Here is a 21,430-nt window from a genome sequence, read left to right on the forward strand (position 1 = left end):
CGAACCAGTCTAACCCCAGTAGTGAGGGGAGGCGGTCGCGAACCACGATTAAAGGCAATTTACCCGCGAATGAGTCATATGCAACCTTGAAGGACCCACAACCCAGAATGGGGATAGCCTTGCCCTGATAGTCCCTCAACTTGATGTGGCAAGTTTGTAACTGTCGCAGAGAGATGGAAGGCAGTAGTGCAGAAAGTGTAGGCCAGGATATCAGTGACTTGGAGGAGCCCGTGTCCACCTCCATCTTGCAGGGGACCCCCTCCAACCGAATAGTAAGGAAAATCTTGCTCCCCGTGACAGGAACGGACGCATGGTTAACGGCCGCTGCTGCCACCTCACCCTCAAGCGTCGTAGCTACAGCTTCTGCGGGGCGTCCAGCCTTCCTGGTCTTCATTCGCTTGGGGCCAGGTTCCCCAGCACCCTCAGGAACCGGAAAAACGGAGCGACAGACCCTAGAGAGATGCCCCCGTTTGCCACAGCGCCGGCAGATTGCGGACCGGAATCTGCATTCCGAGCGGTTGTGCGCCCCGCCACATCCGAGGCAGGCGCTCCTGGAGCCCTTAACTGGAGGCATGCGAGTTTTGGTCTTTACGGTCTTGAGGCGGCTGACGTCCATTTCTCCCTCAGAAGTGTCCTCCTGGTCGGACTCCTCATAATGTACCGATTGAGAGGCGGTAGCTGGCAATCCCCCTCCGGTCTGGTGACGCTGGATCTCGGCCGCGGACTTAGCAGACATCTCCGCAGCCCTGGCTTCGTCCATAGCAATCGGAAGGGTCAGGTCGGAACGGGCCAGTAAGCGTTGCTGGAGTTTTAGGTTCCGCACCCCGCACACGAGCTGGTCCAGGAGCATGTCATCAAGCTCTCTGAACTCGCAATGGAGTGCCGCCGAACGCAAGGAAGCCATGTAATCGTTGATTGACTCCCCCTCCTTTTGAGCCCTCTGATGAAACGCATGTCGTCTCGCTATCTTTGAGGGGGTGGGAGAATAATGGTGCTTCAATTTTTCGAGCAAAGTCTCCCATGGCACAGCAAACACCGCTTGAGGGGCTACGAGAGCTCTAGCAGTCCCGAAAATCTCGTGCCCACACGAACTAAGAAAGTAGCCCCTCTTCCTGGCGCTAGATAAATCAGAGAGGTCATTTGCTTGTAAAAAACACTCAAACCTCTCCATGTACTCATCCCAGGTTTCCAGGGCTGACTCAAACGGTGTGAAAGGAGGGAGAGTGGTTGCCATCGTGTAGACAGGGTCAGCGTGAGGGCGCGGACTTGGCGTTGTCCTTCTGCTGGTGTCTGCCGTCACCGTCACCTCAGACGCATCCCACCTTCGTCGCCACTTGTTGTGTCCAGTGGGTAAACACGCTAGAGGCTAGGTTGTTTGCTAAACACCAACTTTATTAAACGAACAAATCTGAGAAGAACTCATAACGCAAGCAAAGCACAACTCTCCTGACAGCTCCTTAAATAGCTGGCTGTCAGGGCACACTAACCAATCACCGGCAGCTATTCTCCCGCTCCCGTAGCTGCTCGCGTCCTAGCCAATCCTCAACGCCTGGCAACAGAGCCGGGTGCGCAGGCGTCGTGTCCCCGAGAATCTAACAGGAAGTGCATCTTATACTCCAAAAAGTACAGGTATTCCTGTTCCTTCTTTCCAGGTACCAAATGGGAAAACCTATGCTCACTCTCAGGAAAGCGCTGCCTTTCCCTGTAACAACTTTCCCAGCTGAAAAGAGAAATCGAATGGGTTCTTCTTCCTCTGTCTTAAAAGGGATCCCTGCCCATCCCTTTTTCCTTGTGTGCTGTGTCTTTTGTCTCTTTATTTTTTAGTTGTAAATGTATGTAAATCAGCACTTGGCTAAAGAGGGGAATAAATACGAATTAAAAAAAAAACAAAATGCACTGAACTTTGCAGCATAAATGAAGAGGCAAGTCTTGGCTGCCAGGAAGCTTATAAAACTGAACCCCATATCTCAATTCATCCACAGAAGCTTTAGGTAAGAGGATAAGGAGCTGTTCTGGCAGGACTGCATGTTTTTAAACAGTTTTTTAAATAGCCCCTGAAGTCTCTGAGCACAAGAAGAATGCATTTGCATTAGTACAGCAGCCCCTCTAACCACATATTTATGTTGAACGAATGGACTTCCTTCCAGGTCATGGGGTGCAACTTCCAGGGAGATAAATCTCCCCCTGCCCCCCCCCCATCTCAATCAGTGTCTGAAAAAGAATCAGGCTCTTTTAAAAGCACAAACTATGAAGCAAACACAAAACCTCTACATTTCTGCTGTTTGGAAAAACACAACTGTAGGTTAAAAAAAAAGTCAGGTGGGTCTTCAGTTCCCATTGGCTGGGAGTGCTGGCTAGGCATTGTGGGGATGAGGTCCAAAACACCTGGAAAACATCAGGCTGAGGGGGGGTTGAATAGGAGCCATTCCCCACATCACAGCCCTGGGAGCTTTTCCAACATGTCAGCCTTAACTTGCTTAAGGTCCCTACAATTCCCATCCTGTTTATGCCAAGAGGGGAGTCCCACAAACTGTGGGGGGCAGGGGTGTCAGCATAGTCAAGATGGCAGCCAGGAGGGGTGATCAAAGCTCCGTCTCTTTCTTTTTTTTTTTTATTGGAAAAGTTTTACAATTACATTTTCTCCCCATTTCCCCCCCCCCAACCCTCCCTAACCTCCCTAACCCCCCCTAACCCACCCCTCCCCCGGGACTTCCACAGAATATAATCCAAATCAAGATCCCCTTTTTATAAAACTTGAACCCCCTATATATTTTTCACATCTTCACAAAATTCAAATATTTCTAGCTTTATATAATACTTTCAGTTAAAAGCTATCTGATACTTCCTAATTTGATATTTATTCTGCACATAATCTATCCACTTTTTCCACTCCCATTCATAAGTCTCTTGTGAGCAATCTTTTAGATATGCTGAAATCTTCGCCATCTCTGCAAAGCTGGCCATCTTCAAAGTCCATTCCTCAATAGTAGGCATAGCTTCATTTTTCCAATATTGATCTATCAGTAATCTCGCTGCTGTTATCATATACAATATCAACTTTGTTTCACCCAATGTAAAAGCTCCGTCTCTTTCTTATGGGGCTTTCTTTGAACCACTGTGGCCACCAGCTTGGCTACCTGTCAGTCCCCTGCAGACACTCCTGGTGGGGAGAAGGGGAGCGAAGTCGCCCCCACCATGATGTCCTTGTGAAACAACTCCATTATTGCTGCAGGCCAGCAAGATCAGCAGCCAAGGACTTTGGAAGGTGAAGTCCCAAAGCTTCCGTGGGCGTCTCCTGCCTGCCTATGAATCAGCCAGTCACTTGGCTCACCCTCTGCAACCACCAACACTACCAAACCCACAGCCACGTCCAGGCTCTTAGGGAGCCTTTGCTTTTAAGTTGGGCATCGCTGCAAATCCCCCAACGGGAGCGCAGTGGAAGGAAAGGAAGGAGGGAGGAAACTCAATGAAAAGAAGCAGAAAAGAGCCTATGTGGCCCCCTTAGCTTTTCTATTAAGGGGATGAGACCTTCACAAGGCAGCTTGAGTAGTAGTTACAGGGATCAGGCTAGAAACCAGGAGACTGTGACTTCTAGTCCTACCTTAGGCACGAAGCCACCTAGATAACCTTAGGCCAGTCACTCTCAGCCCTAGGAACCCACAATATGCCTGGCTGGGGAATTCTGGGAGTTGAAGTCTATATATCTTAGAGCTGTCAACATTGAAGAACACTGACTAGGAAGGAGGCAGTGGCAAATCACATCTAAAAAACCTTATCAAGAAAACTGTAGGGACTTGTCCAGGCAATCTAAGAGAATCGGACATGGAAGAAGGTGGGGAGGGGAACTCATCACTAACATCAGCTTTGATATGAGAGGAAGGTGAATGGGGAATGAAAGTCCTCAATTTGTTTATTAGTTGCAGAGGAGCCCAGCAGTGGGACAACCTTGTCTGGCCCAGAATTAAATCAGGTTGGTCAAGTTGGCAGGGCTGGCGCTGCTTTGGATTCTGCCTCCAAGAGAGGTCCTGGAAGCGTGCAGGAACACCCCCATTGCTCCTGTCCTCAAAGTTTTTCCCTTTGGAGAAAACAGCGCCACCAGACGCCACCTGATTTTTGCATGTCCAACCCCTGAAGTCATGCTTGATTCAAGGGCGAATGCCAGCTGGGTAACAGCTCTGATCTGATCTGATGTGGGTGGGGAAGCTACATACTGTAAAGGGCAGGCAGAATTAGTGTTTGGATGGGGCACCACCCAGAAATCCAAGAGATGTAGGCTAGACTGATACGGGGAGAAGGCAACATAAAGCATTTCCATATTGCTACCAATTAAACTTTACAGAGACTGTAAAGTCCTCCAGCAACAGGGGCTGCTGCACATTCAGGAGCTAGGAAGACAAACAACTTCTGTCACACAGACCAATAATTCTCATCCTTGGCAACTTTTAAAATGTGTGGACTTCAATGCCAAGAATTTCCCAGCCATCGTCACCATGGACGAATAGGTAGCAATAAAAATTCAATAAATAAATAAAATCTGGGAGCTGACATCCACATATCTTAAAGTGGCTGAGTTGCAGAAACACTGCTCAAGGTATTTTCTCTTTATCGATGGACCAATTTGACTCCTTCTCCCACCAGATTATGCTGGAACCTTATGAAATAAAGGAAAATAAACTGTGCCTGCTTCCAGCCAGGATTCTGGAGCCATGCAGAAGGTCGGATGCTAACTAAATGGGGTGTGGGGGGGGGAAGGAGGAGGGAATAAAATCAAAGCAGCAGCTGCAACTGTGCAATTAAAACTCCATCTAAAAAAGGGAGGAACTTTGCCCAGTTGCAAATGCCATCTTGACTTTTTGGACTTCCTGTGCGCCTCCCTCCCTCCCAACACTTCTGAGCAGGAGTTTATATTCCTGGTTTTATTGGCAAGGCATTTCATTTGGGTTGTGGCATCAAGAGTAAAGCTGAATTTTATTTCAGTAACATTAAATAAATATGTAGAATAAGGTTATGGCAGCCAGTGTGATGTAGTGCTTAAAGGTGCTGAATTTCAAGCTGGGAGATTCTCAATTCTAATCCTGCTCTAAAAGCCATCTGGGGGGACTTGGGGCTCTCTCACAGCCTGCTGGGAGGAGGAGGCACGTCCAAATATCTTGCACAGAAAATAGCAGGGACTTGTTTGAGCACCCACCAGAAACCAAAATTGACTTGAAAGCTCAAAGAGAAAAAGAATGGGAGGAGTCTGTCCTCCAGTCACCTTAAGGCATAAACAGTGTAAAGGGGGGGGGCTCCTTTCTCCCTTGGGATTCATTTTCAGGATCCTTGACATAAAGCAGCGTTTCCCAACTTCTGGCAACTTTAAGACCTGTGGACTTCAACTCCCAGAATCCCCCAGCCACCATGGCAACCACTGAGCTCGAGGTTCCCTTCTCATGGCACTTGATGCACTGAGAGTGTTTTCACCAACCTGTTGCCCTTCTGCTCCTGGGCATCTGGAGGCAGAAGAAATTGGAAACTGGAACTCGGTCACCTGTTTCAGGACTAAGCACCAGGTTTTATTAATCCCTGTAATCCCAAATTTTTCCTACTTCCTTTTCTTTCTCTCCCTGGTATGCCACATTCATTGAGCTCAGTTGCTTCCTCTGTGGCCTGGGAGGGGGGCTTAGGAATCTGGCCCCACCTCCATGGTCATTTCATCTGCTGCTTTACACAACCAGCTCTGTCCCAACCACATTCAAAACCACGTTTTGGAGGGCAGACTCCTGCAGCCTGAATTCCTACATGACTATGGCTGCATTCACACAGCTTCCATCCACTGTCTGCATTTGCACAATGCACTCAACTGTAAACTAATCAACCAGGCTGAGGTTGGGCAGAATACTAGCCCACAAAAAACAACCAAGATTAAAAAGAATCACTCTTAGGAAGTTGAATAAATAGAGCAACTGGGCTTGTACCGGACTTTTAGGTGTGGTGTGTAGCACACTGCTATTAAATCAGAAGGTAGCTGGTGTTTGTCTGTTTTGTAAACTTGAGCACAGTGTCTGAATCTTTATTTATGACTTATTATTATTACATATTATTATTATTACATATGAACCCAGCCAACTGTAGTTTCTCAATTTGTTAAGCAAAGTGGGTGACACTGAATTTGTATTTGCACCCAACCTCTCTGGAACAGGGGGCTGCTGGTGATCTATTTTCCTCAAAGCAGGCCAACCCAACTTTACACCCAATAGCTGGATCAACCCCTATTTAACAAATGGGGCATTGGTACCATTCCAAAGTCTGAATAAAGATCAAACAACAAATTAAATAAAATTCAAGTTAAGGAACTGACTGACACAAGCTGGGGTATAAACCGGCCTTAACCCAAACTAAACATACTCCTGTTTTATGGGGAAGGTTCGTGTGTAAGGGAAACACTGGTTTCTCTTCATCAACAGCAGCATTATAACACAGCAAAATAACTCCCTCGCCCGCCCCCTCCCAAGCATGCAGTCTGAGCACGGGACCATCAGTAGAGCAAAACCTAGAGCAAAATTTGGGTCCCTCATCCTCCGGTGGTTCATTGGGCCAACCAACCAAGCTGGGAGGAAAAAGAAGCTTCATGATCCAAAGGCTCAGCATTTCTCACACTCAAAAAGCTTAGTGCTAATTAAGAGGATCTCAATAACTGTGAAACAAGTAGTTAACCAGTTGGGGGATGGGGTTGCCTTCCCTTTTATTCATCATGATTAGCACCCATAAAATATAATCCACATGGATGAAATGAAATAACAACAATTAAAGCTATTTGTTCTCATCAACATACTCCATTATGCCAGGGCAGGACACATAAGCACCTGCAATCTAAAGTACAGCGCAGGGCAGAGGCCCGGAAGTCACAAAGCACCGGGAGGATACAATTAGGCCAGGCAGCGGGCGCTCGCTGCGTTTCCTTCTGACTTCAGGCAACCTGCAAATTCAGCTGCTGAATGGAGGGAATGCATCATACACATTGTGATGTCACCTGCATGGTGCAAATTACATGATTTGCTGTTGACAATAGAATCAAAATTATTAACCAGTCAATCAGTTGCATAACATGGTGCACCCAACATCCTGCTGTGCTTCATAAACCATAATCTATGACAAAGTCCGTATAAACACAGCCCAACTGTGGCATCTTTTATCAAGTAGAGCAATGTTTCTCCACCTGGGAACTTGAAGAGCTATGCCGGGTTCAACTCCCAGAATTCCCCAGCCAACCATGCCCTCTGGAGAATTCTGGGAGTTGAGTCCATACATCTTCAAGTTGCCAAGATTGAGAAACACTGAACTAGAGTAAAGAAGCCAAGGCTAGTGCAGCACCCTCCCTCATGCTCTTCAGACACCCAAAGATGAGAGCCAACCCACGGCACAAAGCATGCTGAGGGAACCCAGCAGCCCTGGGTAGGGAAGTCAAAATTCACCAATTAGAAACCAAATCGCTTCCCAGAATTTCGACCCCTTTCCACGTTCTGCAGGCACCAGCACAACTGCTTGACCTTTACACAAAACGGCGATTGGAGGGGGGGAGAGGGAAGCTGCAGCCGCAAGGAGGCTTAAGGCAGCGGCCGCTCCCGGCGCTCCCCAAACTTTCTGGGCTTTGCAACTCAAGTCCCGAGGGGAGCCCTTGGGGCCGCTCCGGCCGGGGATCCCCGAAAGGCAGAAGCCGCCCGCGGTCGAACTGACCCCGGGCGGCCGCGGGGCTCAAGCGGAACCGCAATGCAGCGTCTCGCAAGAGGGCCTCTGAGCGCGTACCGAGCGCCGCCCCGCCAGGCCTCTGCGCTTCCCGGGAGGTCACCCCGCTGCCGCCCGCGGAGCGGCCCGGAGCACGGGAGGCGAGGGGCTGCCACCAGGGAAAGGCGGGAGGAGCCGTCTCGAGTTCCCGGCCGGCGCCCTTCCTCGGCCTCTGCCGGGAGGTTCCGCCCTGGGGCCCCGCCTGCAACCGCCGCCCCACCTGTCCGGCCCTACCTGTCCTGGCCCGGTGGGCACGGGCGAAGCTCCAGAAGGCCCAGGCCCGGGCGCCGGGAGCGCTGCGCTTGCGGGACGCGTTGCCCATGGCCGCCTCAGCCGCCCCCCAGCCCGCCCCGCGCCCCCCGCCCCAGCCCACCCCACGCGGCTGCGGGTGGGAGCGGGAGCGGGAGCGGGGCGCTACATGAAGGCGCGGGAGCCCCGAGCGTCTCCCCGCCCCAGCGGAGCCTGGGCGCCCGCTCAGCCGGCCCCCGGCGCTGCCACACCGCCTGCCCGCGGAAGCAATGGAGGGACCGGGGAGGAGCCCGAAGCGTCCCCGCCGCCCCGCTCCCTTGTCAGGTGGCTTCCCCGGGGCCGTTGCTCAGGGGGCGCCCTGGTTCGGCCCCCCGGGATCGAGCCCTCCGGTCAGCTGGGTCCTGCCTCCTGGGGTGGGAATCAGGAGGCGGTTTATGGCAGCCGCCCCCACCCGCCAGTGTTGTCGGATTATAGTTTCTGGAATCCCTGGCCATTGGCCAAGCTGGCTGAGTCTCATGGGATTTGGAGTCCAACTACACATATAGTAGGTTTGCATCCATTTGGACCAGGGCTTCGTGGTCACAAGAAATACGGCTTATTCCTTTAGACACACAGTATGTTACCTGAACTCAGGAAGGCAGCAACATAGCTACGGATATTCGCTCCCACCATCCCAAACAGCAATTTGGTTTCATTAACCTGGGTTTAGAGACTAGCATGTTACATAAGCCTAGAGGTAAAGCATCCTGTTTTCCTCACCCATGGTTTACATTCAGAAATTAAACTATACTTGTGCAATCAAATTGTGTATTGTTATTACATCCCGGCACTAGAGGGTTATGATGTATGGATCTAAGTGCCAGGCATCCTAAAGCGTCTTAAGATGTAAACATCTTCATAAATGAAGCACATTCCGATCCATCATTCTGGCCTCCTGAAGGGTCTTGCCCGTTTTCTATTAATGCCACTATTTCATGAACTAAACTTGAATCAGTTACAGAAATCCTTACAGATAGTCCTTGACTTACAACCATTCATTTAGTGACCGTTCAAAGTTACAATGAGCCAGGGTGGCGCAGTGGTTAGAGTGCAGAACTGCAGGCTACTTCTGCTGACTGCCAGCTGCCTACAATTTGGCAGTTCAAATCTCACCAGGCTCAAGGTTGACTCAGCCTTCCATCCTTCCAAGGTGGGTAAAACGAGAATCCAGATTGTTAGGGGCAAGAGGCTGACTCTGTAACCACTTAGAGAGGGCTGTAAAAGCACTGTGAAGCGGTATATAAGTCTAAGTGCTATTGCTATTGCTACAATGGCACTGTGACCGTTTTTCACACTTAAGACTGTTACATGATCAAAACTGAGATGCTTGGCAGCTGGCATGTATGGTTGCAGTGTCCTGGGGTCATGTGATCACCTTTTATGATCTGACAAAGTCAATGGGGAAGCCAAAATTATTTAACAACCGTGTTAGTAAATTAACAACCGCAATGATTCACTTAACAACTGTGGCAAGAAAGTAAAATGGGGCAAAATTCGCTTAACTGTCTTGCTTAGCAACAGAAATTTGGCGCTCACTTGTGGTCATAAGTCAAGAACTACCTGTTGTTGGCAAACATGAAAAAACTCACTCCATCACCACCTTGACCCTTTCTCTCTTTGGGTGCTCCAGCCTCCCCTAACTCCTGGCTTCCAAGCAGGGGCATCCACAGAGCCTTCTTGAGCAACGCACCTCAAACAAGGGGCAGGGGGATCTTGACGGTTTTGATACATGTCAATCCCGCCTTGCTTCTAAGTAATTTGGAAGTGTTCTTGGAAGGGAGTGAATGGCTCTGGGGGCCGGGTGATATTTTTATTTTTTAAAAAGGAAAATGGTGCATTAGACTTAATGAACCTATTTTGCTTCTCATTTTTGCTTTTTCAAAAACTCAAAAACTACACAACCGATTTTGGCCACCTCATCCAGAGGCCACAAAAAAGCTGCTGGGCTGGCTGCTGGTTAGGAAAGCTGCCAGCCCCTCTATTAAAAATGGGAGGGAGAGAGAGTTTAATTTTGGTAGCCCTTCCCTATCTAGAAAAGTTGCAGGAATTCCCATTCACTTTAGGTGCAGCCAAAAAGATAATGGTTTACCAGCCAGCACTGACCTCCGTGGAGATATAACCAAGCAAAGAGAAACTCTGATTCCTTGGCTGACCTTCTGCAAAGCTTTCTCCTTGAAGCTACTCTGCTGTACAGGAAGCCCTTAACTTACCACCATCGGAAGAAACAACAGCACTGAAAAAAGTGGCTTACTTACAATGTTGCAGCATCCCCACATGGTCAAAATTTGTGTACGTGGCATGTGTTTATGGTCATTGCAGTGTCCCAGGGCTAGGTGGCCCATTGGCAAACTTCCCAGATGGCTTCTAACAAGAAAAATCAACGGAAGCTAGATTTGTTTAACGACTCCGATTCACTTAACAACTGCAGCAATCCACTTCACAATCATGGCAAAGTCATAAAATCGGGTGTAACCCGCTTTAACTATTGCCTTGCTCAACAATGGAAATTCTTCACCCTACTTGTGGTCATAGGTCAAGGACCACCTGTACTGTACAGCAAGCAGAATGTCCATCACAGACACAAGGGCCATTCCACCTCCTCGACCTCATGGCCTGCAAGCGCTCACTTTTGCCTCCAAATGGGCTTCCCTCGCTGCACAGTGCTTCACAACAGCATCCCCTAAAAATACTTACATATCTGCAAAGAAGCAGCACATTTTCAAAGATTTTTATTTGTAAGTCAACATGAAGTGCAGGGGGGGAATTCTCCCAATGATTTGAAGTCTTCAAAGCCTTGTTGGAAGCCTCCCCTGATGTGAGGTTTTCATTGCTTCCCTGACCCACTTCATACGGTGACCCACTGTGAAGACAGGCATATTTTCCAGGAAACCTAGCAAGCCTCTAGTCAATTTGGGCCAATCCTGTTAGATCCCAGCAGCAAATCATTCTAGGGGGTCGAGAAGAACAAAGTCTTCTGCTGAGATTCACTTTTGGCTCTGCCCAGCGTTTTGGAACGGAAAGAAAATATGGAAAGCCTCGAGTTGCCCCAAAGGTGGATCCAGACTCAGAAAGCTCCTTGAAGCCGCTCCTGCTCCGAGTTGACTTAAGCTCCCACCCTGGCTGAGAACTGGAAAGGGAAAGGAAGGGAAGCTGATTAAGTGAAAGTCTTGAGTCAAGTTATGGGTCATTGCAAGTTTGCTGGGAAAGGCAGTTTCAGGAGCAGCCACATCGGTTTACAAAGGAGCATTCCAGCCTCTGGAAGCAAAGCCCTTCCTCTGAAGGAAACAAAGGCCTACCTGCTGCTAAAACAAAAACAGGAGGTTAAGATCTGAAATCATTAACAGAAATGAGCCAGGAGGCTCCCAACTCTTTCCTGCTGAAACCTGATTTCCCCCCCCCCTCCCCCAGGGCACCTGCCTCCTCCTTCCTCCTCTTGCAATCCAGAGCGATGGAAAAAAGAGGCCCAAAAGTGTCCTGTGTCCCTTTCACGGGATTTACCCTGGGGTGAGGTTGCCTAAGATGACACTCTCACAAATTGCCCCTGGATTCCTCATGTGCAAAAGCAGCCTATAGAAACTCCAGCACCGGTTGGACGAGTCCCATCCACTGCCGTGTGTGTTTGCTCAGCTTTTCCCCTTCCTCCTTCTCAAAGACCAGGCTGTCTTAAGAAGGAAGACTCCTTCTTTTGCTCAGAAACCTGACTCCAAAACCATCCTGGGCTCTAAAAAATCAGGTGTTGCTGTTGCACAACGATCTCCTCGCCCACCTTCAGGTGGAAAAGACACACATCTCTTTGTTAGCCAAAAAACTCTCTCCCTTTTCCAGCACAAGCCAGGTGCAAAGTTCTTACGAGTCTCCATCTCAGAAATGTCATTCTCAGGCCTCATAAGCCTGCAAACTAACCACAATATTTCCCAACAATGAGTCCCTGGAAACCAGTTTTACAAATCCAACTCAGGGTGCCAACAATATACTTCATCCAGTTAATGAGCCAATACACACACACCATGCATACACATACATTGTGGCTGTAGACTTTTTCCTTCTTGGGATGTACCAGCCTTCTCCGACCTGATCCCTCCACATATGCTGGGCTACAACCCCACGATTCTCAGCCAGCCATTGAGGATGGGAATTACAGGTATGATATATGTATGATCATCAGTCATAAGCTAATGAGAAGGTGCCCACAAGGACAGATACATTTTCCCTTGCAGGACCAGGCCAGAGGCTTTCCTTAGCCAAGCCAGATGACCTCCCTGCTCAGCCGGAGCCTCCTCTGTTCTCCCAACTGCTGTGGTGCAAAGCCAGAGGTCAAGAGTCGCAGCACGGCGGGAAGGCGCTCGCTGTGCTCAATGGGAAGACTTTTAAAGCTAGCAGCACAAGGGCGGGGTGGGGGGGGATTGACTGCTTTATGCAATATGTAACATCAGGAAGCTTGGCTTTTACAAGCCAGGATGCATTATGTCTCAGAAGTCAAAAGACAGCTTGTGCATTTTGAGTAACGGCAGATTGAGGGCAATGGTTTAAAAAAGGGCAAATGTTTGGAGGAAGAGATGACTGTTGTCTCATCCTTGTTTTGAACAATGACTATGATCTGCTAAGCCCCAGAAGGTCCCAGAGAAACATCAGCTGCCCCCCTTGCCCACCCCAGAAGGTCCACAGAAGACATCAACGGGGAGAATGGCATCAGCATACAAATGATGTGACTGATTTAGTTGCAACATGATATCATGACCTGATGAGGTAAAAGGGCCTCGTTTCCATCATGACATAAGGCCGCCCACCCCCCACCCCGGCCAGGCTGCCCAGCTCAGCACGCTCAGTTTGCAAAGCAGCAGGCTCCTGAAAGGCTTGCATTGTTCACCTAGAGTTGTGCGAGTGTGTTAGGGAATGTCAGGGGATGATGGGCTTTGGCCCCAGGACCAGAAGGTTTGGGCAGGGAAGGTAAAAAAAGTCATGATGGTGGCCACAACCCTGCAAGCCTTACTCTTTTTTTACTTGCATTGCACATCTCTTATCATAAGTCCTCTTGTTTACTTTGTTTTATTTATTACATTTATATGCCACCCTCTCACTGTTGAGCGACTCTGGGCAGCTGACAACATCGTAAAACAGCAATATAAAACCATTAGAACATCAAAACATTAAAATGTTAAAGCATTGGTGTGTGCAATGTTAGGATAAGGCAAGTTTGAGGGCACAACATTACTGGCTTCAGATCTGCAGCCAGCATCATCTCCAGAGAATCTGCGGCATCCTGGGAAACTTCATGGATTAAAAGCCACACAAGCAATGACCAAACTTTTAAATGAACCTTTAGAATTAGCCACTTGGCTCGTCTCACAAGCCTAAGCAGGTCAGCTCTTATGTGGGGAGACCCCAGGAAGCTGTGAGACTGAGGGCTAGACTGGAAGTTGAAAAGAATCCTTTTAGGGCATAAAAACTGACCAGGTCCTTCCCTCCACTACAAATAATCGACTTAGGTGGCAATGGTGGAAATCCTCAGGGCAGGGACAGCACCAGGGTCAAACATATCATGATGTTGTTCCGCAAATGATGCAAATTATGTAACTTGTATCGGTCACGTTAGGCTTTCCTGCCAATCACTGGCGTCTTTTACAAGCCACAGAGAGCTTAAAAAAAATGCCACGTGACTGACGCAAACTATGTAATTTGTATCATTTGTGCAATAACTTCATGAGGTCATTGCAGTTTCTACCAGGGATGTCGGTCTTACCTGGCAAAAGGTTCCAGGTAAGTATCCAGAGTTTTTTTCTGGGTAGATAAATTCAGATTGGGCACTGAAAAATCTTTTCTTCCTGAGGTATGAAACAGACTTCTAATTTTTTCCGTTCCTGAAACTGTCAGAGCCCCTCCCTGTCTATACAAAGGTTGATCCCAACATTTCAACTGTTCAGTCTTTGTGCCAACAGTTACCTGGCTGAGTCCCTCTCCTCTGTTTATGAGACTACATAAATTATGCCATTGCAGTTGCTTCCTTCTCAAGCAAGCGTGTCCAGTTAACCCTTTAAAACTAGGCAGAATTGGCACTTTGGATCTTTTACTGAAAAAAATAACTGGATTTTTCAGATGACGGTGGGACTGCATAGTCTCCAGATCTGGAGGACCACAGAGTTGCATCTGTGAGACAGCAGCCCTATACAATTGATAAACAAATCAGCAATGTATGAATGACGCACCCCATGTCTCTGCTCAACTGGGAGACCCACAGCTACCTAAGTCTCTCTCTCCCAGTCTGTGCCGCCCTGTGGGGCAGGAGGGAAGAAGCGGTGTGCTATACATCTGGAGGCACCATGGAGAGAGAGAGGGTCAAAAAAGTCAGAAAGCAGCAGGCCTACTGGATACAGGTGCTCACAGGGCACAGTCAAAGTCAAAATGGCAGCCACAATGGTGTGAGTGAAGTGTGGCCTGTTTCATCTGCTCCTGACTGTCTTGACCATTCCCTACAGATGCTCCTGGATGCAAAGAGAAGTGTCCTGCTAATCTCAAGTCTCCTTGGGTGATGCCCCAGCCACGTGTGGCTTTCCAGAGTGAATGGTCTCAGGTACCAGCATGGCCTGTTTGGCATGTGATGGATGGAGCAGCCCCTGGATGACCTCAGGGCCTGCCATTCCCAGCGACCCAGCGGGACAATTTGACCAGTGATATTGAAAACTGTCAAAAGGATTAATGGGCCCTTCTGAGCCCCAACAGTGGTCAACTACCAGGACAACTAATATGTACTCCATCCATCTCATATGCAGGGAAACATTCCAGATAATCTGCTTTCTGCCATCCTCTGCACTTTATGTCTCCCCTCCCTCCGGATGACCTTCCCCATAGTTCCATAGGATCCAACTCACAGTCCAGCTCCGCTGGGCCAGGGAGGACCTCTGAAAGGCAGGGGGGCACCGGAGCCTCCTTCTTCCCTTACCCCCTCCCAGAAAGAGGCCAGCTACCCTTTCAATTTGAAATGTCAGAGACTTACTAGTTACTTCATGAAATTACAAATTGACTTGAAGGAAGCTGAGAATTTCAAGAGAACAGGAAAAGGTATTAGAAGAAAACAGGAGTTAGAATAATATTGATGGGCCTTAAGGACGAGTGGGAGGAAGAAAGAATATAAAATGGATTTATCTGATTATAGTTAAATAATGAGTTTTGTTTCTGGCGATATTTGTGGTTATCTGAATTGTATATTTTTCCTTTTGGAAATGTCTAATGGTGTAAATTCAGTATCTAAATAAAGTTTTATTATTTTGGTTACTACGTAATAGTTTTTAATTCTTTTTGCATTGCTTAATTGTTAAGAGGGTTGAAGAGAACTTAGAATAAATAGATTTACATTATTAGATATTTTGTTAATTTCTTTTTAAAGGGGGGTCTATGCCTTTATTTTTTTTTTCTTTTCTTATATATTTTTGCATTATCTGTTTAATATAATCCTTGATAAAATATCCAAAGAGAAACTTTACGACCTTCCAGATCTGGCTCATCAAATACACTCCACAGGAGCCACAAGAGGGTGGAAGCAGTGGGAGTCAGGCCTGAGTGGATCCCCCTATTTTCTCAAGAGTTCAGTGTGAATCAAACCAGGCAGTTGTGATTTAAACAAACCATGATTTGACTGTGGTATTGACATGCTAATAGCAGAACAAGCAAGCAGAGGCATTTTGGGGGGGGGAGGGAAGGGGCATTCTTTGTACTGGTTAAAATTAAATGGCAAAGGGCTCCAAGAGATGTATAGGATCCTTTGCAAAGTTGCAAAGCAGAGTGGAAGGAACCAGAAGGCCAAAGTGCAAATCTCTACAAATCCTGTTGGCTTAAGACTTGGAAGGATGATTCACTTCTAACTTCAGCCAGGAAAACGGCGGCTTGACCACCTCCTGCTCAGCTTCACCCACCTCAAAAGGCTGTTGGGAAGATAAAGCAAAGGAAGATTCCCACTAAAGCATCTTGAGGTCCAGAGGAAAAGTTGAATAAAACAGTAGCACACAGAACTCCTGGATTTGTTCTGGGGTCTAAAGTTGACACCCCCCTCCCCCATTCCTTGCAGTGGAATCCTCTTTGCCCCCGCTTTCCACCCTCACAGAGGCACCATTCTCCACTGGCAGTGCCTGTGTGGCAGGATCCTTGGTTCCTGCCTGTCATCAAACAAGCCACTCTCGGCCGAGAGTGCACAATCACTCACAACCACTTTCCCTTTTATAGCGCTTTCTCGCCATTGTCAGCAATGCTGTAAAGCAATTCCAGAGGTCGGTCCCCCCCCCCACCTCCCTCTTGGGTGCAACTCCAGCAAACCAACCAACCTCCCTCCCTCTCTCTCTCTCTCTCTCACACACACACACACTCCAGTAAGGGCGAGCCCTCCCATCCAGGCCCCACTGGGCCCCTCAAGGCTGCTGCAGCTGTCGAACTATATATGCGCCCCGGTGCCAAAAGAGTTGAACAGGGTGCGGCCCGTCTGCACTCAGCATTTTGGAAGCAGTGAATAAGATGTGCTGGGAGACGGCGGTGATTTCATCCAGTAGAAGCCTGTTGGAGTCATAATGATCTGGCAAGCGAAGAACTTCATGTCTCCTTGGTAATCCACAGAGAAACTCACATGCACGGCTCCTTGCCCTCACGTGCTTCAAGGGGACTCGGCCGTCAAGGGCGTCTCCAAAGGGAAGGAACCTTGGTTGTCAGAATCTACCCCTCTGCCACTTCCTCCACGATGCCCGGATTCTCACAGTCCAATGCTGTTCTCTGCACTTCTTTCCACAAGGCCCAACCTTTGCTGGAGATGCTTTCCAACAGCCCCAGCCCTGTTTCCCTTCAAAGTAAAAAGGCCCTTAAAGGTTCTCTTCCTGTGACTAGGGCCGGGAAGGATTCCTCAGTGGAGAAGCATTCATGCTGGGGGAGCAGCCCCTCTTCTCCCACTGCCCAAGCCACCCACAAAGTGGTGGGTGTGGGGAAAACAGGAGAAAGAAGGAGAGTTGATTATCTTTGCCATCTTGTGTTATTTGTAATAAAAATAATAAAAGGGTAGAATAAATAAATAAAATGAATGTTATTTATACATCGCACTTCCTTCCAAAATGAGGCCAAAGTAAATATATTTTGAAAAACAGTTGAGCTGGCAGATTAACCAGCTTTCAGGAGCTTCCGCAGGAGGATATCTGTAAAAAGGGGGCAGAGTTCTGATCACAAGGTCACATCCACCATTTTGACTTTTTTGACACACTTATGCACCCCATGGACACCCTGCCTAGCACCCTGTTGGTTTAAGTTGATCTCGCTTGGTCTGCCCCAACAGATGAACCGCAGATCTCAAGACGGGCAGGTTTCCTTCCCCCCCTTAGCAGCCTCCTGGGATTACCTTGCTGGAGGGAGTGTTGCAGAGAGCGAGAATCCAGCCTAGCCCATCCCACCACAGCCAACTCCATTCTATGCTGGTGTCTACGGAAGACACCCAACTACGAAGCAGCCCCAACCGTCCAGGAGCAAAGAGGCCTCTTGTTCTTGCTCAGGGCTACCAACGGAGGTCATCTTCACTCTTGCAAGCTCCCTCTCTTTATCCAGTCCTCTTCTGACTAACAAGTGGAACTTCAAAAAGCCAAAGTAGTAATACAGGCAGTCCTTGACTTACAGCAGTTCACTTAGTGACCTTCAAAGTTACAACAGCACTGAAAAAAGTGACTGTTTTTCACACTTACAACCGTTGTTGATACCCCCACCCTCACCTGATCAAAATTGGCAACTGACCCATATTTATGACAGTTGCAGCATCCTGGGGTCACGTGATCCCCTTTTGCAACCTTCTCACAAGCAAAGTCCACAGGGAAGCCAGATTCACTTAACAACAGTGTTACTAACCTAACAAATGCAATGATTCACTTAACAACTGTGGCAAGACAAGTCGTAAAATGGGGCAAAACTCACTTAACAAATCCCAAAGGTGCTTTTTTCAAGAGGCAACTGGACTTTCTGGTTTTTTCTTTGAAGACGTTTTGCTTCTTGGATGAGAAGCGAAACATCTTCAAAGAAAAACCCAGAAAGTCCTGTTGCCTCTTGAAAAAAGCACCTTTGGGACAACCGTGACCTTGAGGACGGAGAATCTCCATAGTCACAAGAGCAAATTGTTGGGGTCCCCAGGCAGATGGTGAACAGCCATGGCTATTTTTTGTCTTTCTTGTCCCTTCAGCTGTGCAGAAAGGTACATTTTTCTATAGACTATACAAAGTTTTGCCAACAAGTTTTACCTCCCAGCATGGCTTTTCCTTCCAGGATACATAAAGCTTCCAAAACAGACGTCCAACTCCTGCAAATAGAATTCCAGACTTGAGCTGAGACCCACAACTCTCTAGGAAATTGCATTATGGCAAATCAGGCTCATCTCCTGATCCGTACAAGGAAAATAGCACTGATTCAGGTCCCAAGTTGTGGAAGGGTGTGTGAATATTTCCGGATTGGAAACCCACTCAACAATGGCTGACGGTTTTTGAAAAAGAACACTACCCTGTACCTGAAATTAAAAGATGTCATCAGCCTTTGCCATCATCTTCCAGGGAATCTCCTAAAATCTCCCAAAAGTTCTTCTGAGGCTCTTTCAGAGAAAGATGCATTAGCATATTTGCAGAGCTCCATTCCAAAACCTGCCACTTTCCATGCAGTCGGGATGGGGGGGGGGCATCCTTTGCTATCTTGCCAGCAAGAGACAAAGGAGTTTGAAAGCCCTACAGGGAGTCCTCGACTTACAAACATTCATTTAGCGATTGTTCAGTGTTACAATGGCACTGAAAAAAGTGACTTAAACCAATCCTCACACATATGACCTTCACAGCTTCCCTGCAATCATGTGATCATGATTCAGGTGCTTGGCAACCAACATGTATTGCCAACAGTTTCAGCGTCATGGAGTTATGTGATTGCCAATTGCAACTTTCTCAGCCTGCTTCCAACAAACTGAGACAATGGGAGAAGCCAGATTCGCTTAACGACTCAGCAAAAAAGGTTGTAAAATCAAGCAGGCACCAAAATCAGCCTTCCCCTCCTGCTGCCTTCTAAATATAATGGACTACAGCTCCGATCATACTCCCAACCCCTTTAAGAGATCCAACCTCTCCAAAGAGCACCAGTATGGGATAGGATCTAACTGTGGACAGCGCTCCTAAAACTTACTCTCTGCCTTTTGGATGGCCCTTGGATTCTGCACATGAGTTCCCTGGAATTGGGCAGCCAGGCTGAGGTCTATGCCTAGAGCTGCACTCAATTCCCACCCCCTTTGACTCATCTGATGCCAAGGGGAAAGGGAAATGCCTCCCATGAGCCTATCACTCGCATTTCCCAGGCAATGCTTGGCAGATTTTGCTTTCACAGATCTGCCATCACTCCTGCATGGCTTGGCCCTCTGGTGGCCCCGGGCTTTCCTGTGGGGGGAGGGATCAAGCATAATTCAACTTAAAGCATGGCGAATCTGCATGTTGCCCAGATGATAGAAAAGAGCTGCTGGCTTTCAAGGCGGGCTTGGTTTTTCCAAGTACTATAGGACCAATGTGTCCAGGATGCTTTTCACCCTGACATCAACACCCTCCTATTAACTCAGTTGGAAAGAACACAGACCACAGAATCCTGGAAGGGACCTCGGAGGTCTTCTAGTCTGACCCCCTGCTCAAGACAAGGGACGTTACACCATTCTGGTCAGATGACCTGTTATGGATTTTTAAAAGGCAGCAACCATATTAGAATTAGTTTATCTCTGCAGAAGTATAAAAAGCGTCATGACATCTTAAACATTAAGCAAGTATATTTGGCATCTGGTTGCATGGGTGACAATGTGCTTTGTCAGTCCACAAAGTATATGCCAAAATAAATGGATTTCAGTTTTGTTGCTATTTCCCTGGAATATCTACCTAACATATTAAAAAAATGACATTATTTGCATATCATCACTTGCTCCCTGTTCTCCTCCGAGGATCTTCAGGCCAAGGAAACTTTTTGGCCAGTTCCCGAGTCGGATCCACAAGGTCCAGCTGCCTGCCTGGCACGTTGCCCCCAGTCTAATGTTCCATTCCATCTGTGTGACACACACACACCCACGCACGCCCCTTTGGCGTGACTTGGCCTTGAACCCAGTGATCCAGGCAGCAGGAAGTGGTAAACTCTCTCAAATGGCGGCTTCAGCGAAGCCTGGCCCAAAGGCTTTCCAGGTGGGCTACAGCACACGGGCCGCAGGTTGGCCGGTCCAGGACTTTCTCAACTCTGCTCAGGCCTGACTGCACTGAGCGGCCCGCCAGAGACACCCCACCCCTTCCCCCCCCTCCCCCTCAATCCGAAGTCCTAAATCCTAAGGGAGAGCAGCAACCTTCCTTGCCCCAGCAAGAGGACCCGGTTGCATCAGGCCTTGCAAGGCTCCCTCCCTCCTTCCTTTGGGGGGGATCTGGAGCTGCACCAGGGTTCTCCCAGGACCCCTGACCTGAGGACTCTGATGGAGCGGCGGCGGAGAAGCCTCAGCCTTGGCAGGAAAGGCATTTTTGCAAGGGGGGAATTAGAGGCCCACATCTGGCACAGCTGCAGCCCAACCCCAGAGCAAGACCGCCTGTCCAGACTGCAGACGGGGCGCCTAAGCAGGGTTGCCGCCGGATGGTTTAGTAGTGCTTGCCGGAGCCCTTCGCCCACCTGGGCATTTCCCGATGCACAAAGACCCCAAAGAAACGGCCCTTCGGCGGGGCTCCGTCTCCCCCCGCTGCTCTGCTCCGAGGGGCACCGGCCGAGGGAAGCCAGCCGGACGGACAGGTGGCGTAAAGGCTGAAGCGGGTTCTGCTCCGGGAGAGGCAAGGACGGAGGAAGGAGCAACAGGCTGGCGCTGCAACTTTGGGCGAGGAGAGCTCGCTCGGCGCGCGGCTTGGAGACTCCGGCGGGACCCCGAAAGAGCCCCCGGTTCAACCCCCCCCGCCCCCCGCCTCGGCCTCACCTTTGCCCTGGCGCCGCTCCTCTCGCTTCTTGCCCTCCGCAGGGGGCGCTCCGGGCTGCTCGCCCGCCGCCGCCTTCTTCCGCCGGCCCCGCAGCCAGCTGAAGGCCCGGCGCAGGCTGGACGAGCCGGACTTGGGCTTCTTCTTCTTGGGCGGCGGGGCGGCGGGGCAGCCCTGGCCCCTCTCCGCGGGGGTCGCCGCAGGTGCGCTCGTGGCCGACATCTCGGGCCGGGGGAGGCGGCCGGCCGGCCGGGGCAAGCTCGGGGGTCGCGCGGCCCCGCCTGTCCCTCGGCCGGGCTCAGTGGCCGGAGGCAGCCGGCGCCGGGACCCCCATCCGAAGCCCCGCCCGCTTCGGCGCGTTGCCTCCGGAGCGCGCGGGGGCCCGCCTGCTGCGATGTCCCCGCCGGCCGCTCAAGTTTTCCCGA

At 49.3% G+C, this 21,430-nt stretch overlaps 1 protein-coding gene across 1 annotated transcript in view; it reads right to left on the reverse strand.

Annotated features, from left to right (window-relative positions):
* The window catches only part of NHSL3 (NHS like 3), a 66,152-nt gene extending 44,925 nt beyond the window's left edge, over window positions 1-21,227 (reverse strand). The window contains exon 1 of the mRNA XM_070950165.1: window positions 21,008-21,227. Within this exon, the coding sequence (XP_070806266.1) occupies window positions 21,008-21,227 (220 nt within the window). The remainder of the gene's footprint in view (window positions 1-21,007) is intronic.
* Window positions 21,228-21,430: the final 203 nt, after the last annotated feature.

Source organism: Pituophis catenifer, unplaced genomic scaffold (assembly GCF_029215685.1).
Source record: "Pituophis catenifer annectens isolate HBS135680 unplaced genomic scaffold, rPitCat1.0.hap2 SCAF_9, whole genome shotgun sequence".
NCBI lineage: Eukaryota > Metazoa > Chordata > Lepidosauria > Squamata > Colubridae > Pituophis > Pituophis catenifer.